Raw genomic sequence first — 22,611 nt, 5'->3', positions numbered from 1 at the left:
GGTCGACTTTAAAGTGTCGCAACGCCTTGGGCTTGGATTTTAACGCTCTAACTCATTTACGCTTTTTACATTTGAGCACTCTAAAGCACTTGTTGTTAGCTTTAGTTTTTAAAAAGTAATTGGCAAAATACTCATCGATTTTTGCTTAGGAGCATGACATCTTTAAATCACAGTGCTCTGTTGACTTATTTACTTTATTTAACTATGTTGTATTATCTGCATACANATGCAGTTCTGAACACAGCTGATAAAGTAATATGTATTTCTCATTCTGAATGGTATGCTCATCATGAAGCTGACGTTGTCAAATTTTAAAACTGGATTATACTCTGCTCCATCAAATTTTATGTATCATGAAAAAAAGTTCAATAAATCTCCATGACCTATTGCTGTAGTAAGTACCGTACTCTTAAAACTTCGTCCCAAACTGTATCAGTCCAGGTACAACCGGTCCACTGTCAAAATCAACCAGGACAAGATTCACACGGCTACGATTCCGTGAACTATCAGCACCACTACCACTGGGCGCGATCTCGTAAGCTATAGGTTTCAATACGGACACTAGCTATTAATCGAGCTCTAAATGCAAAATGGAACAAAAGCATAGCTATCAAACAAGCTATTACTCCAGCTCTAAATGCACACAGGAACACAAGCGTATCTATCAAACAAGCTATTAATCGAGCTTTAAATGCCACACAGGCACACAAGCGTAACTATCAAACAAGCTATAAATCAAGCTCTAATTATGCCACACAGAGACACAGGCATAGCTATCAAACAAGCTAAAAATCAAGCTCTAATTATGCCACACAGGAACACAAGCGTAGCTATCAAACAAGCTATAAATCAAGCTCTAATTATGCCACACAGGAACAAAGCGTAGCTATCAAACAACCTGTAAATCAAGCTCTAATTATGCCACACAGGGACACAAACGTATCTATCCAACAAGCTATTAATCGAGCTTAAGATGTCACACAGGGACACAACCAGCCCTTAATCGACCTGAACCAAGTGCCTGAGGTACGATGTCAGCCCTATATATGACTCAACGAGGACACAATTACTCTACACTGTAATCAAAGTGGAGTTCTAATTCTAACTAATGTAACTAATGTAAAGTTAATTTACGTAATTACAATTCCTAAGTCCTTATTTATATCACATGACTAAGGCAATCATTTTACGTATTACAGCACAGTTAGAAATAGTCGCAATTAAAGATATACGTAATTATATATCACATGATTAAGCTAACCATGCTACACATTCATTTGGAATGCAGTTCAAATGAAAAATGGTTTTTACGTATAAGATTTCAAACATCGATCATTAATAATGTACAATGTACTGCAAATTTACAGAATATCGTATTACCCGATATTTATTAAATAGCTGCATTCAGCCAGGTTCAACGTGGTTAATAATCAAGTAAAAAATGTAATGTTTTTAAATTTGTCCTGTTTCCATTTTCAGTTTTCAGTGGAAACAGTTCCGGGCCATATACTACAGGGTTTTAATGACAGGAAATTGAGAACATAAATTTCAAGAATAAAAATAAAGGAAATCCTAATGTGAAACCTTATTACATTTCAAAACTTATATCTTTCTGCTTTTTCCCTCTCCTTTTCTGCACTTTTATTTCGTAACACAAGTAATAATAGCAAACAAATTTTAACTTAATATAAAACATTTTTTCCTTTTCACATTTACCTACATGGGACCCATCAAATAGAAAGAACACAAGAAAACACGAAACGTTTAAACATTTGATAAAATCCTGAAACTATGAGTTTTTCAGAAGAGATTCAAATCTAAACGAAGGGCTAATCCCCCCAACCCCTGTATTGTCAAAGAAGGTTAAGACCCCCCTGGACAAATTTCTGTATACACCCCTAAACATTATATCCATGCATTTTTTATTAACGAAATGTTCATTTATGAAATGTTCATTAATGAAATGTTCATTTCTGAAATGTTCATTTCTGAAATGTTCATTTATGAAATGTTCATTTATGAAATGTTCATTTTTGAAATGTTCATTTCTGAATTGTCCATTTATGAAATGTTCATCTATTGAATGTCCATCTATGAAATTTCAATCAATTAAATGTCCATATATGAAATATCTATCTATGAAATGTCCATCTTGAAATATCCATCTATGAATTGTTCATCTATGAAATGTCCATATATGAAATGTCTATCTATGAAATCTATCTATGAAATGTCCATCTTGAAATATCCATCTATGAATTGTTCATCTATGAAATGTCCATATATGAAATGTCTATCTATGAAATGTCCATCTTGAAATATCCATCTATGAAATGTTCATTTCATCTATTAAATGTTCATTTATGAATTGTTTATTTATGAAATGTTCATTTATGAATTGTTCATTTATGAAATGTTCATTTATGAAATGTTCATTTAAGGGACTGTAAGTGACCTTCCATTTTTAAAAGATTTACAACTATAACCATTAAACCTTTTTTTGACATAGGATTTTGTAGATATTCTTAATTATATAGCGGGAAATTAAGTGCCAAGAAGGCGCTAGTGTACACTAGGATGGAGTGTACAGTGTACACTGTAACCTCGAGTTTCCGGCACTCAATCTTCAGGCTTTACAAATGAGGGTATTTCCCACATCGATGTCCGTACAAAGGTTTAAAGGGTACCGTTGTGAATCGGAAATGTCTCGCTTTAATTGAAAGGTCACTTGAAATTATGTTTACAGTCCCTTTAACGCATCAGGTCAGGTAAATCCTTTTAAAATGATTTTGTTGAACTATAATTGAGTTCCAGAAGCTAAATAAGGTTGAGTGCAGTAATAAGAGTTTCTCTATGAAACTAATTCAAACTTTTTCATTTGGTTTAGAATCAGGTCCAAACCTAATTTTTGTGAAATTTCCAGAACTTTTCTGAAAGGGACTGTACACGTAATTTTTAGTGACTCTTCTGTTTAAGACTGATATATCCGATTAACAACGATACCCTTAACAACTCTGTATGTTCAAGAACAAATCAGATAGCTATGATGATTCAACGTTGAACATTCATTATTTTGGTGGTTTTTCTTTTAAGCGACTTACAGATTTCTCTTCTTTAGAAACAAAGTTTGACCTTTAAAGCTAGAAAAATGACGATATCTTCCATACGTTTGATCAGATAAAGTTTTAGATGGTTAGTTTGTGAATCAGACATGCTCGACTTTTTTTAAATTTTCTTCTTTTGATTCTAAACTGAATAAACTTTAATTAGCTTTGCTCATGATTTTAATGACGGATCAAACCTTGACAGTCCTTTAATCTGGATATACTAGCTCTGGATATACTAGCTCTGGATATTCTAGCTCTGGATATACTAGCTCTGGATATAATAGCTCTGGATATACTAGCTCTGGATATACTAGCTCTGGATATACTAGCTCTGGATATACTAACCTTTAATAAATTCATTAAATTTAATCTCAATATTTCATTTTATTCAAGTAATCAGTTTTTCAATTTTTTTAGAATTTTCAAAAAATTTACACGATTTTAAAATTAACTTATCTCTACAAATCACAGCGTGATAGATTAGTGGTATTTCACTCAAAAGTTTTGACCCTAACAGTGCCATTATATATTTGCGCCATCACTTAAGGTTACGATTTCTTGAAATTTGTCTTTAAACTTGCAGTTTAAATAAAATATAACTGGGCATCAAGATATCACGAAATATTTAATTCTAAAATATTTAAATATTGATTCATACGTCATGACGTCATCCTGTCACAAAAACTACCAAAATAATAATTAGTTAGAAATTGAGTAGAAAATATCAAATTAAAGCTTCAATTTCGTTTTGAAATAAACAACAAAAATTCGTTTCTTTCTGTGAAAATTCGAAAATCATCTTGGCAAAGAGATGAGAAGTATGGTTTAAGATATGAGAAGTATGGTTTAAGAGATGAGAAGTATGGTTTAAGAGATGAGAAGTATGGTTTAAGAGATGAGAAGTATGGTTTAAGAGATGAGAAGTATGGTTTAACAGATGAGAAGTATGGTTTAAGTCAAAACAATATTACATGAATGTTTTGAAATCCAAAGCTTAACCATTATTACAAAAAATTTCAGAAAAAATATTGAATAATATTACTCAAATCGTTTTACCTTTAAAGAAACCCAGAGGCCGAATTTAAAGCATTTAAACCGCGTCGCTGAACCGCCAATAACCGGTTAAAGTTGAGCGCCGGCTCAATGTACACAATGTGTACACTGTGTACTATACTAGACGGGCTGGTACGACCAAACACTACACCAGGCAATCCTTGCACTGGCCCGGACCATGCAAATTTTTGAACTTATGTGGTACATGTAAGCCGTAAAGTACATATTGACAATGAAACAAAATGGCGGGTTACAATTTTATTTATCTTTATTAATTCCCCTCTGTTAGTTTCTCTCTTCTATTAATATCTTTACTCTATGGATAAACCATCTCCCTTCTCCCCAGTGCTTTAACAATACAAACAGAAGGAAGCTATATTAATAACGAAGTTGAGCTGAAATGCCGGGAACAAATTTAATCTTCAACTTGAAACTTTCAACATGTTTCCTCATTGTTTCACATCTTCATCAGTGTATAGTTTTTAAAGAACAGAAATATCAGCTAAGGAACTGAGTTTTTGCCACAAACTCAAATATTCTTATCCCTATATCTTGGCTGCCCAATGTCGTAGATCTTAGTTAGTTCGTACTGTTAATTCTGTTAGATCAAATAATCTAAGTTTTAAATATCAAAGGGCCAAACCCACTGGTTGCAGAGATATAGAAATTAGAAAACTTGAGGTTGTGGCCAAAAACTCAATTCCTTTATCACTTCATGAGACCTCAGTTGCAAACCAAGATTTGTCCCATTTCTGTTAGAATTGAGCCCTAACCCTGGTTTGGAACTAGCGCACCCTCCCCTGCACAATAAGTATTTAAACTACTCTTTATTTTATTTTATTTTATAGCTTTTTTTGTACTATGTTAACCACTAAGGACGAAACTTCAAAGACGACTGTACGGAATATAGTTTTATTCATTTTCATGGTTTTCCTGCAGCTGTAAACATGTTTATAATTAACTAAAAGACTATATTTCCAGCAAAAATAACCATATTTAGCTTTGAGTGCGTTGTATTATAAAGGTCATAAAATAACTTACGCTTTGTGGGCGTGGTTAACACTGCAGTATTTTGGGCGTGGTTAACACTGCAGTATTGTGGGCGTGGTTAACACTGCAGTATTGGCAATTTTAATTCATATCTTTTTTAAGCTATTTAAAAAATTATACTTTATGCTGAAAAATCAAACAGATTTTTATCCTTTTTTACAAATTAACAACTGAAACCGATGTTAACAGTGAATAGTTTTAAGATTGAAAAATAAATCAATATTTAATCTGTTTAGGTTTTCAAGATACATCAAGATAGTCTAAGAACTGAGAAACCATCAAAGGGAAAAGTTTATTTCTAAGAATTGTTAAATTCTGTTTCTGAAACTTAGCAAAAACCCTTTACAATCATTGTTTAATGTTTTCAATAAAAAAATAAATATGAACAAAATTATTTTAACAGAAATTCATGATCTAATATTATTCGTTTTTTGTCAATTTCCTGAAGTCGACAGTCGACACTGTAAATAATTGCTAAATGTGATATTTTTCAACTTTATTATTTTTATTATTGATTAAATGATTAAAATCATATTTCTCTAACAAATTTGATATGCTAACAGTCATATCTCCAGTTCTAAGCGAGCTTTAGAAAAGAAAAAAAATATTTCTAGAATCCTCCAATCAAAGTAAAGACATTCTTTTTCATACCTTTAAAATGTAACTTGAGTACTGAAGGTATTTAAATGGCGCGAAGTATTTTCTATTAAATATTTAAACTTAGCAGATTTCGTTCGTAGGCTCGCATGTTCGTAATTCTTAATTGTGAAGTGCAAGTTGGTGGGGTTATTGAGCGCAAAGTTATATTTCCACTGTTATGAAAAAAAAACTTATGGACCTTTTTATCTAACTAGTACATCTTTTAGTACACAACCTTGTTAATTAATTGTTAATTTGGTTGTAAAATAATTATTATAAAGAAAGTTTTTTGTTCAAAGTTAAATTTTGACTGCTTAGTTTAGATGAATCAAAATTCTATTTCATCATAAAAATGGGTAAAAAACATCAAATCAAGCATACTATTAACTAATAACTTATTGTTACTTCTGCAATAAAAAAACTTTATTAGAATGTTTGAAAATCATTGAAAATTCTAATTTATTGAATATTAACCTTTAATAATCTGTTAAATCCGTTCCAATAAACTTACAATTAAAAGTTTATAAAGAGACGGAATTTTTTTAGAATATATGCAACTTAGATAGTTGAACTTATATGTACCCAAAACACAATTACAAATGTACATTTATGTATCAAATTGAGTTTACTTTAAGAAAACAGTTTAGGCTTACGCCCTTATAACACCACCACCTTCTTACACTTTGGAGCCCTGCATACGGGCTGTAAAGTAAATTCGGAGTCCTGAAAAGTAAATTCGGAATCTTAAAAAGTAAATTCGGAGTTCTGAAAAGTAAATTCGTAGTCATGAAAAGTAAATTCGGAGTCCTGAAAAGTAAATTCGAAGTTCTGAAAAGTAAATTCGGAGTCCTGAAAAGAAAATTCGGAGTCCTGAAAAGTAAATTCGGAGTCCTGAAAAGTAAATTCGGAGTCCTGAAAAGTAAATTCGGAGTCTTGAAAAGTAAATTCGGAGTCCGGAAAAGTAAATTCGAAGTTCTGAAAAGTTAAACAGTTTTGAATGTTTAGAAACGAACCAGTAAACTATAGTCCATCTCAAAATACAAATATAAGATGACACCTAACCTTATGTTCTATAATACTGCATAAATGATATTCAAAATGTATTCATTTTCATTTTCAAATTCTGTTTAAAAAATGTTTTTGAAAAAGAAACTTTGATCACAATTAGGTATTAAAAAGGCATTAAAAAGACAACAATTCCATTTTTTTTCCTTTCTTTTTTCTCTTTCATTTTTTTTTGACTTGCTTCCCACTCAACTTAAATCCCATGCAGGGTAGGGGGATGGGGTAAGAATAATATTCACCCCTGTCTTTTTGATAATGGGATCGGCACGTCCAATATCAATAAAAGTAATCTAATCTTAAATAAAAGTATATATTTGGGTTAAAGGGAATGTACGAATAATTTTACGTGAATAATAAAAACTATATCTAATACTTCAATATAATATGCTACTTTAAAAATCATCCAAATTGTCTCTAGATTTGATGGTTTAACCGTTTTGCATGAACACTATAGATCTAGGCTGCTATGAAAAGTTGAATCAAGTTTTAAGATTGGGTTGACTTTCCTCAACGACTTTTGCAACGATTTGGCCTTTGATTTCACATCACTCACTTTTTTAGAAATGCTGAACAGATTGTTCGGGATATCTCATAAATTTAAAAACTATAGCATTCTGTAAAGTTATCTTGAAAAATAAATTTCATTTTAAAAATCGGGATAACTTCTATTTTAAGAATAAAATGTTAAAGTTTCTACAATCAGATGTTAAGAGGAAATTAAGATAAACTGAGATACAGGGTTACCCACAAAGGATGAGACTTCAGAGACGAGTTTACGAAATTTATACTGTTTGTTTAATCCTTATATTTATGATTCCTTGCAATTATAAACTTGTTTCTTTCTTTGTCCAATCATTAGATAAACTGGCAATAGAGAATATTTCTATTTTATATTTATATTCAAGGTACAGGATATAATTCAAACTTTTAATATTTATATTTTAGTTCATTTTTTAATTCTCATCCTGTAGCTAAATTAGGAGAAGATGGGGGGGGGGGGGTAGAATTCAGCTATGAAAGAAGAAGTTTGTATACTATGATAAAGAAATATTCTGAATACATTCTGTAAAACCTCCGGGTTCCTTGGCTAAATCCTTCTTGCAAAATATACATTCACTAGAATATACAAAAATATTCAGACCCTTATATGTCTATTTATTAACAGTGTCGAACTTATATATTCAAATATATAATCATATCTTTATCTGCTATAGGTTCAGAATAGTAAAACGTCCTTTTTACATCGCATATATCTGTTTTTAAATTTAACAACATCTTTATTTAAATGTCAGGTACAAGGGAAACAGCATGTTTTTTCATCTTAATTATTAATTAATAAATTACTCGTCTTAAAATACAATGTTTTATTCCCTATATTGAACCAACCTAATAGTCTAATCTTGTTGATCCATCAGAATTAATAATATGAAATATTAAAGGTTCCATTGGGTTGCAAAGATATAAGGAGTTCACATAGATCCAGATTGCTATGAAAAATGCATCCATTTTCAAGACTGTGTCGACATCAAGTAAGTGAGTTCACCTCAATAACTCAGTTTTGTAGCCCTAGACATGCTAATTTCAGAACTTTAAAGCAACTGTTTTTAGATTTAAAAAGTGAGTGAATCTTATCACTTTAAAGGGACTGTAGATGTAGTTTCAAGTGTTTTTAACTTTAATAATTTATTTTTGGATAAGGGCTGTGGGCACAAAATCACGCATACAAATAAAACGAAATATCAATAAATCTATTTCCAGTTTGATATCAAGGTCTTTCTATTATTTTGTTCTTCTCAAGATTAGTTAAAAGTCATACACCCCAACGTTTTGTGTTGTGCCATTGTCTTAAAAACTTGACTATGGGTAACCCTGTAAACCATAGTGAACACTTATTTTGCGCGGGCTGATCTTGCTTCCTTTTTTTCCCTTAGGCTTAACTATTTGGGTTGGTTAATAATATGATTTTTAATAATCGCATGAAGCGTTGATTTGCCAATGACTAGTAGAAAGCTGGATTTTCAAACATAATTTAGTTATGTTCATTTGTCCTTTTCTCAGTCAGTCATGAAAAGTAAAAAGAAAGAAATAAGAAAATTTTTTTTTTTTCCTTTTAAGAATTGATTTTGTTTCTTTTGTCTTTTCTGTTCATCTTACCTTTCCTATCTTTTTTGTTCTCTTTGTTCACTGGCTCCGTAAAAAATTCTCTCTCAAATTCTCCTACTTAACTTTTCCTTGCTTACTAGTGCTATCCTTTCTGCACTTTAATTGGATCAGCCTGTGCAAATGTCATGTTCATCAGTGCCCATCATTAGTCTATTGCTTGACAAAAAGTAGTTTCAAGTGTATTTTGATTCACAACGGTACCCTTTAAACTTTTTGTCTCATCAAGAATCAATGAGATATCCATATTTTCTAGCTGAATCTGTAGTTTCCCTATAAAAAAGATTGGAGGATATTTCAAGTTATATAAACAACGATATCTTCCACATTCCATATTGTTTAAAGGTTTCCGTTGTGAATCGGTCTTTGCCCTCTTGAAATGCAAGGTCACTAGAAATTAAATTTGATTAATGTTTTTCCTTGAAAAAGTTGCAAAAAATCAAAAAGAAATCGAGTCTTTGCCACAAACTCTGATTTTCTTATTACTATATCTTTGCAACCAACTCTTGTAGACCGTAGATATTTCAAACTATGAACTCTGTTATACAACATAATCTCAGTTTAAAATATCAAAACTTTATACCAGAGATCCGAGTTTGTGTCAAAGACTCAATTCCTTTGTCCCGAAAAAAAAGATTTATTCATGTTTTGAAAATTCTCAAATAGTGAATTTTAAATTTTGCTAAACTTTATAGTTATTGTTGTTAAATAGAGTTTAAATATGTCAACTGTTGAGTGTTGCTGCTGATTCAACATTGCATTTATGCATAATTGCATTTATTGACAATCTCACCGGGTTAAACCATTTTCAAGGGACTATTTACCTATTTCAAACTATTCATAACTATAGCTTGAGAACCCAGCGTTGCCCATGGTACTCATAGTTAGTCCCGCCGTTTACCCGCACTTGGTCGTAAATTAGGTATTTTTCCTTATAAATCTAGACCCACTCAACTTAAAATCTTAGCCAAGCTAAGAACATTCCTGTGATTCTCTCGAGTTCCCCAATCAAAATTTGAGGCAAATCGGTCAAGGGGTTCGTAAGTTATGATCGACATACAAACAGCAAACAAAGATTACAACTGTATATATATATATATATATAGATACTAGAAAGTTAAATTTCAAAAATTATCAAAAATTATTACTTTAAATGTATTTAAATACGAACATAAATATTCTGGTGTAAAAACCCAGCAGGAATTATGATGTAGACAAGTACTCTTTTAAACCTAGAAATAACCTAACATTTTGTGTCTTAAAAATTGCGCAAATTCAGCGACTGTTATATTTTCCTCAAATTGAGTGTAGGAACTGGGTGTCCAACAAAATTCCAGAACCGAAAACATATTGGTGGTTGTCGGGATGTCCAAAAAACTTCTCTTTCAAATTTAGCCAAGATCATGATGGAAAAATTGAAGCACAGGAAAAGAATATTGGAAAACAAGAGTGCAGTAGTGCAGAAAATTAAGTACAATAAGAGCACCCTGTTTAATTTCTTTGACCATCATCTATTTAATCTAGACATATTGTTAAAAACTAAAATAAAAAGATAAAAAAATGTTTTAAAACCTGTTACGATCTGATTTAGCTGCATAAAAAAAGATATTTTGTTTTAACAGTGTTTATTTAAAAATCATTATGTTTTCACAGTAAATACATTAAATTATGTAAACATTTGCCACAAGTAAACACAAGAAAATTAGAAAAATAATAAAACAACTTACTTTGCAGAAACATATAATCAAAATAAACAAATACTTTATTCATTAAAGGGAGCGTTCGCGAAAAATGAAAATATTTACGATCTGAGGGAAATATTGCAAGTTCATGAATTTGTATGGACGCTATGCTCTTTAGAATGAGTCGTGTTCAATCATTTTCTCCTTACAGTCGCAACAGATGGAAGTACGATTAGTAGCGATCACCATTAAATTTGCTTAGCCTATACTCCCTTTTATTTTTCGGTAATACTCCCTTTAAACGGATATACAGGGTTACCCACCAGGGATGAGACTTAAATGACGACCTTAAACTTTCTGAATTCACAACGATTAGAAGGTTAAACTTGGGTTTCTGTTTGAAATTGTATGGTTTGTCACAAAAAGAAAAAGTTTAAATGGAACCATTTAAATAAAGAATTGAAGAGAAGAAAACATAAATTATTAAATCCCTAAATGTCGATGACATCTTATCCTTTGTGAGTAAAACTGGACGTTGCGACTTTGCGCTAATTTTACTCCTATATAATTTTTTTGTAAATAATATTTAAATTGAAATATGTTTTAAAATCAAATAGATTGTAAAGAAGACAAATTATCATAAGTATCTCCCCCCTTCTCCCCCATACCCCCTAGCCCTTTCTTGGCACTCTCTGGGTATAATTACAACTGGGGTTCAACCAGGAGTTCCTAAATGATGGATTAGATTTGGTTTCTGGGATACCATTCTAGAACTGATCTGGTTTCTGGGATACCATCCTAGAACTGATTTGGTTGCTAGGATACCATCCCAAAACTGATTTGGTTGCTGGGATACCATCCTAGAACTGATTTTGAGAACTGATTTGGTTGCTAAGATACCATCCCAAAACTGATTTTGTTGCTGGGATACCATCCTAGAACTGATTTTGTTGCTGGGATACCATCCTAGAACTGATTTGGTTGCTATGATACAATCCTAGAATTAATTTTGTTGCTAGGATATCGTCCTAGAACTGATTTGGTTGCTGGGATACCATCCTAGAACTGATCTGGTTGCTAGGATACCATCCCAAAACTGATTTGGTTGCTGGGATACCATCCTAGAACTGAGTTGGTTGCTGAGATACCATCCTAGAATTGATTTAGTTACTAGGATATCATCCCAGAACGGATTTAGTTGCTGGTATTTCATCTTAGAACTGATTTGGTTGCTGGGATACCATCCTAGAACTGTAAAGTTGGTTGCTGGGATGCCATCCTATAACTGATCTGGTTGCCATGATACCATCCTAGAACTGAGTTGGTTGCTGAGATACCATCCTAGAACTGGTTTGGCTGGTGGGATATCATCTTAGAACTGGTTTGGTTGCTGGGATATCACCTTAGAACCGATTTGGCGTGAATTTCTTTAAAATGAGTCAAATCAATCAAACCAAAATCAATTATTTAACTAAATAATCAATCAATCAATCAATCAGTTAACCCGTTAATCAATCAATGCCAATAAAATTTGAAACTTTAGTCGAAGCTTCATAAGACTATAAATTATTATTTGCTTCATAAAAATTATTTATAATATAAATATTGATATATCATTGTGTTCCAGAATCATTATATAGAAGAATGGATGAAAGATGTATCCATGTATCCCCCCTGGGGGTTACACTCCCCCCTCCCCCCTAGGGCTGGTTATATCAATACAAACAAAGAAGTCTGGGGAATTGTATTAAATAACATGCGTTTAATTGAAGAACAGTCTATGTTTACATATTTCTTTGTAGGAATAGGATCAATGGATCTATGTTTACATATTTCTCTGTAGGAATAGGATCAATGGATCTATGTTTACATATTTCTCTGTAGGAATAGGATCAACGGATCTAAGTTTATATATTTCTCTGTAGGAATAGGATCAATGGATCTAAGTTTATATATTTCTCTGTAGGAATAAGATCAGTGGATCTAAGTTTATATATTTCTCTGTAAAAATATGTAGTAAACACCTACTCCATCACAAGTTCTAGAAACATATCTATCCAGGTCCAAGACTTAGAACCCAGTTTTGCCCGAAAACTAACCTTTTTCTATAAAAGCCGTCCCACTCACCTTTTAATTTCAAACCAAGCTCTAAGAACATTCACTTGGTTCTGCCTAGATCCTAGATCAAAATTTTAGACAAATCGCGGGATCTAGGGGCTCAGTTATGCTCGGACATCCAATCAAACCAAACAAACAAACTGAGATAACTACTTCATATAGATATATGCACATATAGGTATCCGTACCCCTGTATACATATGGTCCTGATATCTGTATCCCTGTATCTATACACCTGGTATCTGTATCCCTGTATCTATACACCTGGTATCTGTATCCCTGTATATATGGTCCTGATATCTGTATCCCTGTATCTATGCTCCTGGTATCTGTATCCCTGTATACTCCTGGTATTTGTATCCCTGTATCTATACTCCTGGTATCTGTTTCACTGTATCTATGGTTCTGGTATCTGCTTTCCCTGTATCTATACTCCTGGTATTTGTATCCATGTATCTATACTCCTGGTCTCTGTACCGCTGTATCCTCCTGGTATCTGTATCCCTGTATATATGGTCCTGGTATCTGTATCCCTGTATTATGACCTGAGTAAAGCGTTTGATTCTTTAATTTCCGGCCTGGGCGTTATCCACAGTCACAATATTTATATCATCATATTTTATTATCATCATTCGTATTTTAAATTAGCTGAAAGGGATTGTTCACTAATCTTAAGCAAGCCCTAATTTAATTCGTCGTCTTTCTTACTAGAAAACTTAAAACTTTTCAACAGATTTTAAAGGTTTTATAGGTTTAAAAGATTTCTAAGGTTTAAATGGTTTAAAATTTTAATTTTTTAAATGGGTTTAAAAATTTAAGAGGTTTAAAAGGTTTAAAGGTTTCTAAGATGTGAAAGGTTGAACAGGTTTGAAAGGTTTAAAAGGTTAAAAGGTATTTCTACCCCTGTCTTAGAAGTTCCAAGAATAACAGTGTTGAGAATTCAGTTCTCAGGTCAAACAAGAAACCATCTTTGTCCTCACAAAACAACACATTTCACTCAAGACAATTTTTTGTCTTGTTTTTCAATTTAGAGAGAATGCTTGAAAATAGTTTTATTTCAATCCCTTTTGTCCAATTTTCAAGGCTTTTTTTCAAGCTAGAAAAATGATGAGATATTCATGTTTTTATCTGAATGAAAATTGATTTTGATAAATAACAGTTTCTCTATAAAAGTGACCCGTAGGTTAATTCCACAAAAACAGTGATTGAATTTGTCAGAATTTAACAATTATCATATTTACAAGCCCACTCGTTCTTTTGTAGAATCCAATTCACATTGTCTTGAAAAAAGTGTTTAACTCTCAAAATTCTTTCATTGTTTCTTTAGCAAAAAATCCGCAAGTCAATTTTATAGATACAACTTCAATTAACATCCAATTAAATTACGTCTCAAGTCCCTGTAAGTCAAAAATGAAAAAATATTATGATTCAACCATTTTCTATTTCTGTAACTTTAAACGAAAAACAAATTCATATCTAAATTGGTAAAGCCAATAAATAATTTAGATTGTTGATGAAATATACTTCCAACCACTTTTCATTTTAAACAGAACATATTTTTTATTTATTGGGTTTGAAGTTTTGTGGAGTAAGTTTGCATAGAAACTTTTTGTATCTATAGACACCTTTTGTATTCTTAGGAACTTATTGAATCTTTGGAAACTTATTGTTTCTTTAGGAACTGTTTGTATCTTTAGGAACTTATTGTATCTTTAGAAAATTTTTGTTTTTTAAGGAACTTTTTGTATCTTTGGGAACTTATTTTATCTTTAGGAACTTTTTGTACCTTTAGGAACTTTTTGTATATTTATGAACTTATTGTATCTTTAGGAACTTATTGTTTCTTTAGTAATTTTGTTGTATGTTTAGAAACTGATTTTTTTAAAAACTTATTTCATTCAAAGAAACTTTTTGATTTTTTAGAAACTTTGGTATCATTTGAAACTTTTTGTATTTTTAGAAACATCTATGCATATTTCTTGAAAATTGTTGAATCTTTAAGAGACAATTTAATCTATTCTTCATTTCAAAGACTCTTTAAATTTTTAAACATTCTGATATGAGCAGTTATAACATCTGGCTTTTCTCCCCTACGACCTTCCCTTATCCATCCTCCCCCCCCCCAGCCCCCCTATCCATCCCTTCCATCTTTTTATGCTGCTTATTTATGCACTGATAGTTTGAATATGCAGTAAAGAAAGATATCTTGTTGCTCATTTCATTTGTTATACATCTGTAGAAAATGTGCGATTGATATATTGATAGACACAAAAAAAGCGGAGATGATTTTTTTTGTAAGGGGGGTCATTTATGATGAGGGGTTGAGGGCATCTAACCACCATGAAATAATACTGGCGGGAGTTTGTGTTGTGTGAGGCAGGGAGGGTGGGAGGCTACTCCAGGAGGTCTGCACACCAGGCCAGTAACCAAACTCATCTCAACCCATCAGCATCAGATATATTTATTCATCCATCATTCACGGATACATCTGGTCGGAGCTAGGGATGAGAGTGGGATAAGGACTAAGGATGCGGGCGCATGTTTGTGCCGTGTTAGCGGCAAGCTGGCTCACCACTATCCGCCCTGTTTACGGCGGAGATGATGGCGACGGGGCAGCGGTTAATATTTCGGCGATTCTGAACCAATTTATGGTTGGTTATGACAAGCGGGTTCGACCCAACTACGGCGGTATTCCCGTTACTGTCGGAGTGTCTCTCTACATCTTGTCGATCGGCGATCTTTCCGAGAAATTCATGGATTTCACGTTTGATATGTACTTTAGACAGTTTTGGCATGATCCACGGCTAATGTTTGACCGAAGACCAGGTCTGGATAAACTAGTGGTGGGAGCTGAGTATATAAAGTTAATCTGGGTCCCGGACACGTTCTTCGTGAACGAGAAGGTTGCGTTGTTCCACCAGGCAACCACAGAGAACCAGTTCCTTAGGATCATGCACACCGGGGACATTCTAAGATCTATTAGGAACCAAAACAGAGCATTGAAGAATAAAAAATAGAATGAATTGAGTCTTTCTACAAACTCAAATTTTTAACACATATATCTTTGAAACCTTTGATATTTCAAACTTATATTTTTAAATCTAACAGAATAATTCATAGTTTGAAATATCTATAGTCTACGATAAAGGTTGCAAAGATATAGAAATAAGAAAATCAGAGTTTGACATTTTGCAACTTTTTAACGAGGAACAATAATCAAAATATATATCTAGTAGGACTTAAAATTATATTTCTAGTAGGACTTAAAATTATATTTCTAGTAGTACTTAAAATTATATTTCTAGTAGAACTTAAGATTATATTTCTAGTAGGACTTGAAATTATATTTCTAGTAGGACTTGAAATTATATATCTAGTAGGACTTTAAATTATATTTCTAGTAGTACTTTAAATTATATTTCTAGTAGGACTTTAAATTACTGTCTGTGTAATTTCAAGTGACCTTCCATTTGAAGAGGGCAAAGACCTATTCACAACGGAAACCTTTAAACAATATTATCTGATCAATGTGGAAGATATCGTTGTTTATATAACTTGAAATATCCTCCAATTCCTGATTAGTGAAAATTCGTAAATCAATTTCATATGTAAACCACAGCTTCAGCCTTCATTAAAGGCAAAGGTTTAAAGGGTACCGTTATGAATCAAACCCTTCACTACATAAATAGAGAGTCACTTGAACTAAGTCTACAACTACAGTGCCTTTAAAGTGATTAAATTCACCCAATTTTTTAAAATGTTTAAACTTTTCAAATTCCAACTTGATTTATAAATTCTATATCAGACTTAATATGATTTAGCCAATATTTGTTTTATCTTTGGGATTGTTTGTCTACTGTTTGTCTGATATTATGATAATTTTCTATATTGTCTGATTCCTATGTTTGTCCTCTTGTCTGAGTCCTATATTTGTCCTCTTGTCTGAGTTCTCTGTTGGTCCTGTCTTGTATTAGTCCTTTGTTTGTCCTCTAACCTAAGACCTATGTTTGTCCTCTTGTCTGAGTTGTTTGTTGGTCCTATGTTGCCTGAGTCCTATGTTTGTCCTATCTTGTCTGGTTCTCTGTTTGTCCTCTTGTCTGGTTCTCTGTTTGTCCTCATGTCTGCAATTCCTCTGTTTGTCCAATCTTGTCTTGGTCCTCTGTTTGTCCTCTTGTCTAAGTCCTATATTTGTCCTATCTTGTCTTGGTTCTCTGTTTATCCTCTTTTCTAAGTTCTATGTTTGTCCTATCTTGTCTTGGTTCTCTGTTTGTCCTCTTGTCTGAGTCCTCTGTTTGTCCTATCTTGTCTTGGTTCTCTGTGTGTCCTCATGTCTGAGTCCTCTGTTTGTCCTATCTTGTCTTGGTCCTATGTTCGTTCTCATATCTGAGTTTGTTGTCTTCTTGTATGATCGTCCTATGCTTGTCCTTTTTCTGAGTGCTTTGTTTTTTCTCTTGTTTCAGTCCTATGATTGTCCTCTTGTCTAATTCCAATGTTTGTCCTCTTTCTGAGTGTTATGGTATTCTTCTTTTTGAGTCCTATGGTTGTCCTTTTATCTGAGTCCTTTGGTTGTCCTCTTCTCTGAGTCCTATGCTTGTCCTCTTTCTAAATCCTGCGTTTGTCCTCTTTTTGAGTCCTATGGTTGTCCTCTTATCTAAGTGCTATGGTTGTCCTCCTCTCTGATTCCTATGTTTGTCTTTCTAAATCCTGCGTTTGTCCTGTCTTGTCTTGGTCCAATGATTTTCCTCTGGCTGTTGGACATCCATACAAGTCTGATTTGATTTTCCTATCTGTCTAGAGTGATTCCAATGTTTGTCCCATGTTTTAATTCTCACATTCTAGCTTCTAACCAGTAACGTTTGTCTAAAATACCAAATTAAAGTAATTTAAAAATAAATTTTATAAATATTGCCCTTCAAATAGTAAAAAACAAATTCGTTTGCGCTTTGGTGTTCTTGTTCTAGGTAGGTCTAATTTATTTAATATTTGTTAGGATATAAAATATGAAAAATTAAGCTATTTCCCTTCTCTTCTTGTTTCCGGTTACAAACTGTAGATGGTTCCCGGTCCAAATATTAGCTGGTTCCAACTCCAAATATTAGATGGTTCCAGCTCCAAATATTAGATGGTTCCAGCTCCAAATATTAGATGGTTCCAGGTTCAAATATAAAATGGTTCCAGGTCCAAATATAAAATGGTTCCAGGTCCAAATATTAGATGATATCAGCTCCAAATATTTGATGGTTCAAGGTCCAAACATTAGATGATATCAGCTCCAATTATTTGATGGTTCCAGGTCCAAATATTAGATGATATCAGCTCCAAATATTTAATGGTTCCAGGTCCAAATACTAGATGATATCAGCTCCAAATATTAGATGGTTCCAGGTCCAAATATTAGATGGTTCCAGGTTAAATATTAGATGGTTCCAGTTCCAAACATTGGATGATTCCAGGTCTAAATATAAGATTGAAAAAAAGATGGTTCCAGGTAAAATATTGGTACCAGTACAAACGTCGGACCCACAAACGTAGGACGGTACAAACATAAGACTTACAAACGTCGGACAGTACAAACGTCGGACCAGTACAAACGTCGGACCAGTACAAACATTTGGACCAGTACAAACGTCAGACTGGTACAAACGTCGGACCAGTACAAACGTCGGACGGGTACATTTATAAGGAAAAACGTCGGACCAAGGAGGAAAAAATATATTTGAATTTTCAGATTGAAATTCTTGTAAATTCGCAATTTTCTCTCAAAAAAATTCCCAATTATTTTTTGTTAAAAATTCATAATCTCACAAAGTCTGTATACATGGACGAGGAGACTAACTATATATTGAGGTCAAGTAGGGGGGACAGCACCTACTTGATTCAAATCAGTTTGAATATAGGGTTACAAAGAAGAAACCCAACAAAACCTATAACCAATGCATTCAAAGTTGTAAATAATGAGAATGACAAGATTATCAGTTTCCTGGGAAAGCATACACATGACAGTGATCTTTTGAAGAAAAGAGTACGTGAAATAGAAAAACAAGTAGTTAAAGAAAGCTCTGGAAATAAAGCAATAAGTCCACGAACTGTTCTTGGAATCATCTACAACATCGGCTTGCAAAGATATAGGGATTAAACTGTATGATCTTGTAGAATTCATAGTTTGAAATTGTTTAATACAATGGTCCATTCAAAATCTACCAAGTCCGACGTTTTTTCTTATAAATGTACCCGTCCGACGTTTGTACTGGTCCGACGTTTGTACCAGTCCGACGTTTGTACCCGTCCGACGTTTGTACTGGTCCGACGTTTGTACCAGTCCGACGTTTGTGCGTCCGACGTTTGTACTGTCCGACGTTTGTGGCGTCCGACGTTTGTGCGTCCGACGTTTGTACTGGTGCCAAAATATTAGATGGTTCCAGTTCTAAACATTAAATGGTTTCTGGTCCAATTATGAGATGGTTCCAGGTCCAAATATTAGATGGTTTCAAGTCCAAATATTAGATTGTTTCTGGTCCAAATACTAGATGGTTCCAGTTGTAAATATTAGATGTCTCCAGATCTAAATATTAGATGGTTCCAGTTCTAAATATTAGATGGTTCCAGTTCTAAATATTAGATGGTTCCAGATCTAAATATTAGATGGTTTCTGGTCCAAATATTAAATGATTCCAGTTCCAAATACTCGATGGTTCCAGGTCAAAATATCAGATGGTTCCATGTCCAAGTATAAGATGGTTTCTGGTCCAAATATTAGATGGTTCCAGGTCCAAATATTAGATTGTTTTAGATCCAAATATTAGATAGTTCCAGGTCCAAAACTTAGATGGTTCCAGGTTCAAGTATAAGATGGTTTCGGGTTCAAATATTAGAAGGTTCCAGGTCAAAATATTAGATAGTTCCAGGCCCAAAAGTTAGATGGTACCAGGGAAAAAGTATAAATCATGGATCCAAATATGTAAACTCAATTTAGAATCTCGATGTTATTTGCGGAAACATTGAAATTTGAATCTTGTCAGTTTTATGGAAAGATTATATTTAAAATTTATTTTCAAATATATATTCTTGGATTTGCAGAGAGGAGTTCTGCGCTAAAGTTGAACACCAACATTTTATCTTCTAAACCTGCAGGATTAAACTAATTTTCAAATTTCATGCAAATCTGGCTAATAAAGGGATTGTTATCGAAATTTCAAGGGACCCTGTATAACTTCGTCGGCCATCTCTTTCAGACACATGTTTTTTCAGTTAAGACAGAATACTTTAGGCACTTGCCTATCTATCTACGATATTAGGAAAGTACACAATACGAAACAGGTTTTCTTTTGGCAATATGTGAGAAGTTGGGCACAGACACAAGAAAGTACAAATGACTCGAAAGAACAGAAGATTTAGTTAAAGTAGAAGATAAAAAGTTTAAATATGAGGATTAAACAATGTCAGACTGAGGGTTGGGAAAAGATTTAAGGTAGGGTTGGGAATATGGGTAGAGTGGGGAAAGGCGTACAGTAGTTTAGAGTAGGGTTGGGAATATGGGTAGAGTGGGGAAATGCGTACAGTAGGTTTAGAGTAGGGTTGGGAATATGGGTAGAGTGGGGAAAGGAGTACAGTAAGTTTAGAGTATGGTTGGGATTATGGGTAGAGTGGGGAAAGCTGAGTACAGTAGGTTTAGAGTTGGGTTGGGAATATGGGTAGAGTGGGGAAAGGCGTAGATTAGGTTTAGAGTAGGGTTGATGAGTTAGTAAGAAGGTTCAGAGTAGGGGTTAAGGATTGGTAATAGTATTAGTGTAGGGTAGCAGGGTTGGGAGTAGGTTTAGTGAAGGGTGTAAGGGGTGGGAATTGGTTTAGAATAGGACAGCAGGATTGGGAATAGATTTAGAGTAAGGTTGACAGATTGGGAATATGCTTAGCGCTACAGGGTTGAAGAGTTGGAATAGGTTTCGAGTAGTTGAAGGATTAAGGATAAGCTTAGAGTAGGGTTTAAGGGTGGGAAAAGGCTTAGAGTAAAGTTGAAGGATTGGAATAGGATTAGAGTAATGTTGAAGGGGTGGGAGTAGGGTTAGATTAAGGTTGATAGGGTTGGAATAGGGCCAGAGAAAGGGTTAAGGGGTTGGAATAGGTTAATAACAAGATAGGATGGTGGGGTTTAGAGTAAAGTTGGAGTCGAAGGGGTGGGTATGGGGTGAGAGTAGGGTCGAGGAATTGGGGAATATTTGTAACTTTAGAGTAGTGTAGCTGGGGTAGGAAGGAATGGGGTGAGAGTAGGGTTGAGGAATTGGGGAAAATTTGTATCTGTAGAGTAGTGTAGCTGGGATAGGAAGGAATGGGGTTAGAGTAGGGTTTAGGAATTGGGGATTATTTGTAACTGTAGAGTAGTGTAGCTGGGGTGGGACGATTGTTAAAGTAGGGTTGAAGAGGTGGTATTGTATGCAGAGTGGGATTAAGGAATTGGAATAAATCTAGAGTATAGTTGAACCTGGTGGAAAGGTGTAGAGTAAGGTTGAAGGGATAGGAATAAGGTTAAGGTAAGGTTGAAGCATTGGGAATAAGTTTTGAGTAGGGTTGAAAGGTTGAGAATGGGTTTGCAGTAGGCTTAACCGTTGGGAATAGGGTTAGGGTAGGATTGAAGGGTTAAAATAGGGTTAGAGTAGGGTTGAAGGGATGAATTGGTTTGGGGTAGGGTTGAAGGATGTGAATAGCACTAGGGTAACATTGAAGGGGTGTGAATAAGTTTAGAGTAGGGTTAAAGGGATGGGAATATGGTTAAATTAGAGTTTAAGGGGTCATAATACATTAGAATAAGGTTGTATGGGTTGGAAATAAGGTTTAAATTTAATTGAATTTTCGGGAAAGGGGTGAAAATAAGGTTGATGAGTTGGGAAGCTGGTTAAGTAGAGTGGAGGGTTGGGGAGTGAGATAAAATAGGGTTGATGGGTTGGGAAGTTGGTTAAGTAGAGTTGGAGGGTTGGGGAGCGAGATAAAATATGGTTGATGGATTGGGAAGTTGGTTAAATACCGTTGGAGGGTTGGAAAGTGAGATAAAATAGGGTTGATGGGTTGGGAAGCTGGTTAAGTAGAGTTGGAGGGTTGGGGAGTGAGATAAAATAGGGTTGATGGGTTGGGAAGTAGAGTAGTACTTACTCCACAATATGAATAAAGAACACCGTTTTATTTAGTTTAGTCTTCATACTTCACAATATGAATAAAGAACTTCGTTTTATTTAGTTTAGTCTTCATACTTCACAATATGAATAAAGAACTTTGTTTTATTTAGTTTAGTCTTCATACTTCACAATATGAATAAAGATCACCACTTTATTTAGTTTGGTGTTATCTTCATAATCCACAATATGAATAAAGAACACCGTTTTATTTAGTTTAGTCCTCATAATCCACAATATGAATAAAGAACTCCGTTTTATTTAGTTTAGTATTATCTTCATACTCCACAATATGAATAAAGAACTCCGTTTTATTTAGTTTAGTATTATCATCATACTCCACAATATGAATAAAGAACACCACTTTTATTTTTCAGAAGAATGAATGTCTTATATTCTTATTTTATTATATTCTATTTCACCTAAACCAATATTGACAAAACCAAACCAATAGATTTAAAAGACATTTTAAAACATTAGAGGAGGGAGAAAAAAGACACACAATCTGTTAAATTTTTAATTTTTTTTTTGTTGAACTTTAAAGATGAATTAAGCTCTTTCTCAAAAAAATTATAA

At 33.5% G+C, this 22,611-nt stretch overlaps 1 protein-coding gene across 1 annotated transcript in view; it reads left to right on the top strand.

Annotated features, from left to right (window-relative positions):
- LOC111697143 (protein-lysine N-methyltransferase EEF2KMT) overlaps positions 1–5,604 on the top strand; it is a 28,785-nt gene extending 23,181 nt beyond the window's left edge. Inside the window, exon 15 of the mRNA XM_023467038.1 lies at positions 5,447–5,604. Within this exon, the coding sequence (XP_023322806.1) occupies positions 5,447–5,512 (66 nt within the window). The 3' untranslated portion in view covers positions 5,513–5,604. The remainder of the gene's footprint in view (positions 1–5,446) is intronic.
- The last annotated feature ends 17,007 nt before the right edge of the window (positions 5,605–22,611 follow it).

Source organism: Eurytemora carolleeae, unplaced genomic scaffold (genome assembly GCF_000591075.1).
Source record: "Eurytemora carolleeae unplaced genomic scaffold, Eaff_2.0 scaffold241, whole genome shotgun sequence".
Taxonomy (NCBI): Eukaryota; Metazoa; Arthropoda; class Copepoda; order Calanoida; family Temoridae; genus Eurytemora; species Eurytemora carolleeae.
This window is presented reverse-complemented; position numbering and strand designations above follow the sequence as displayed.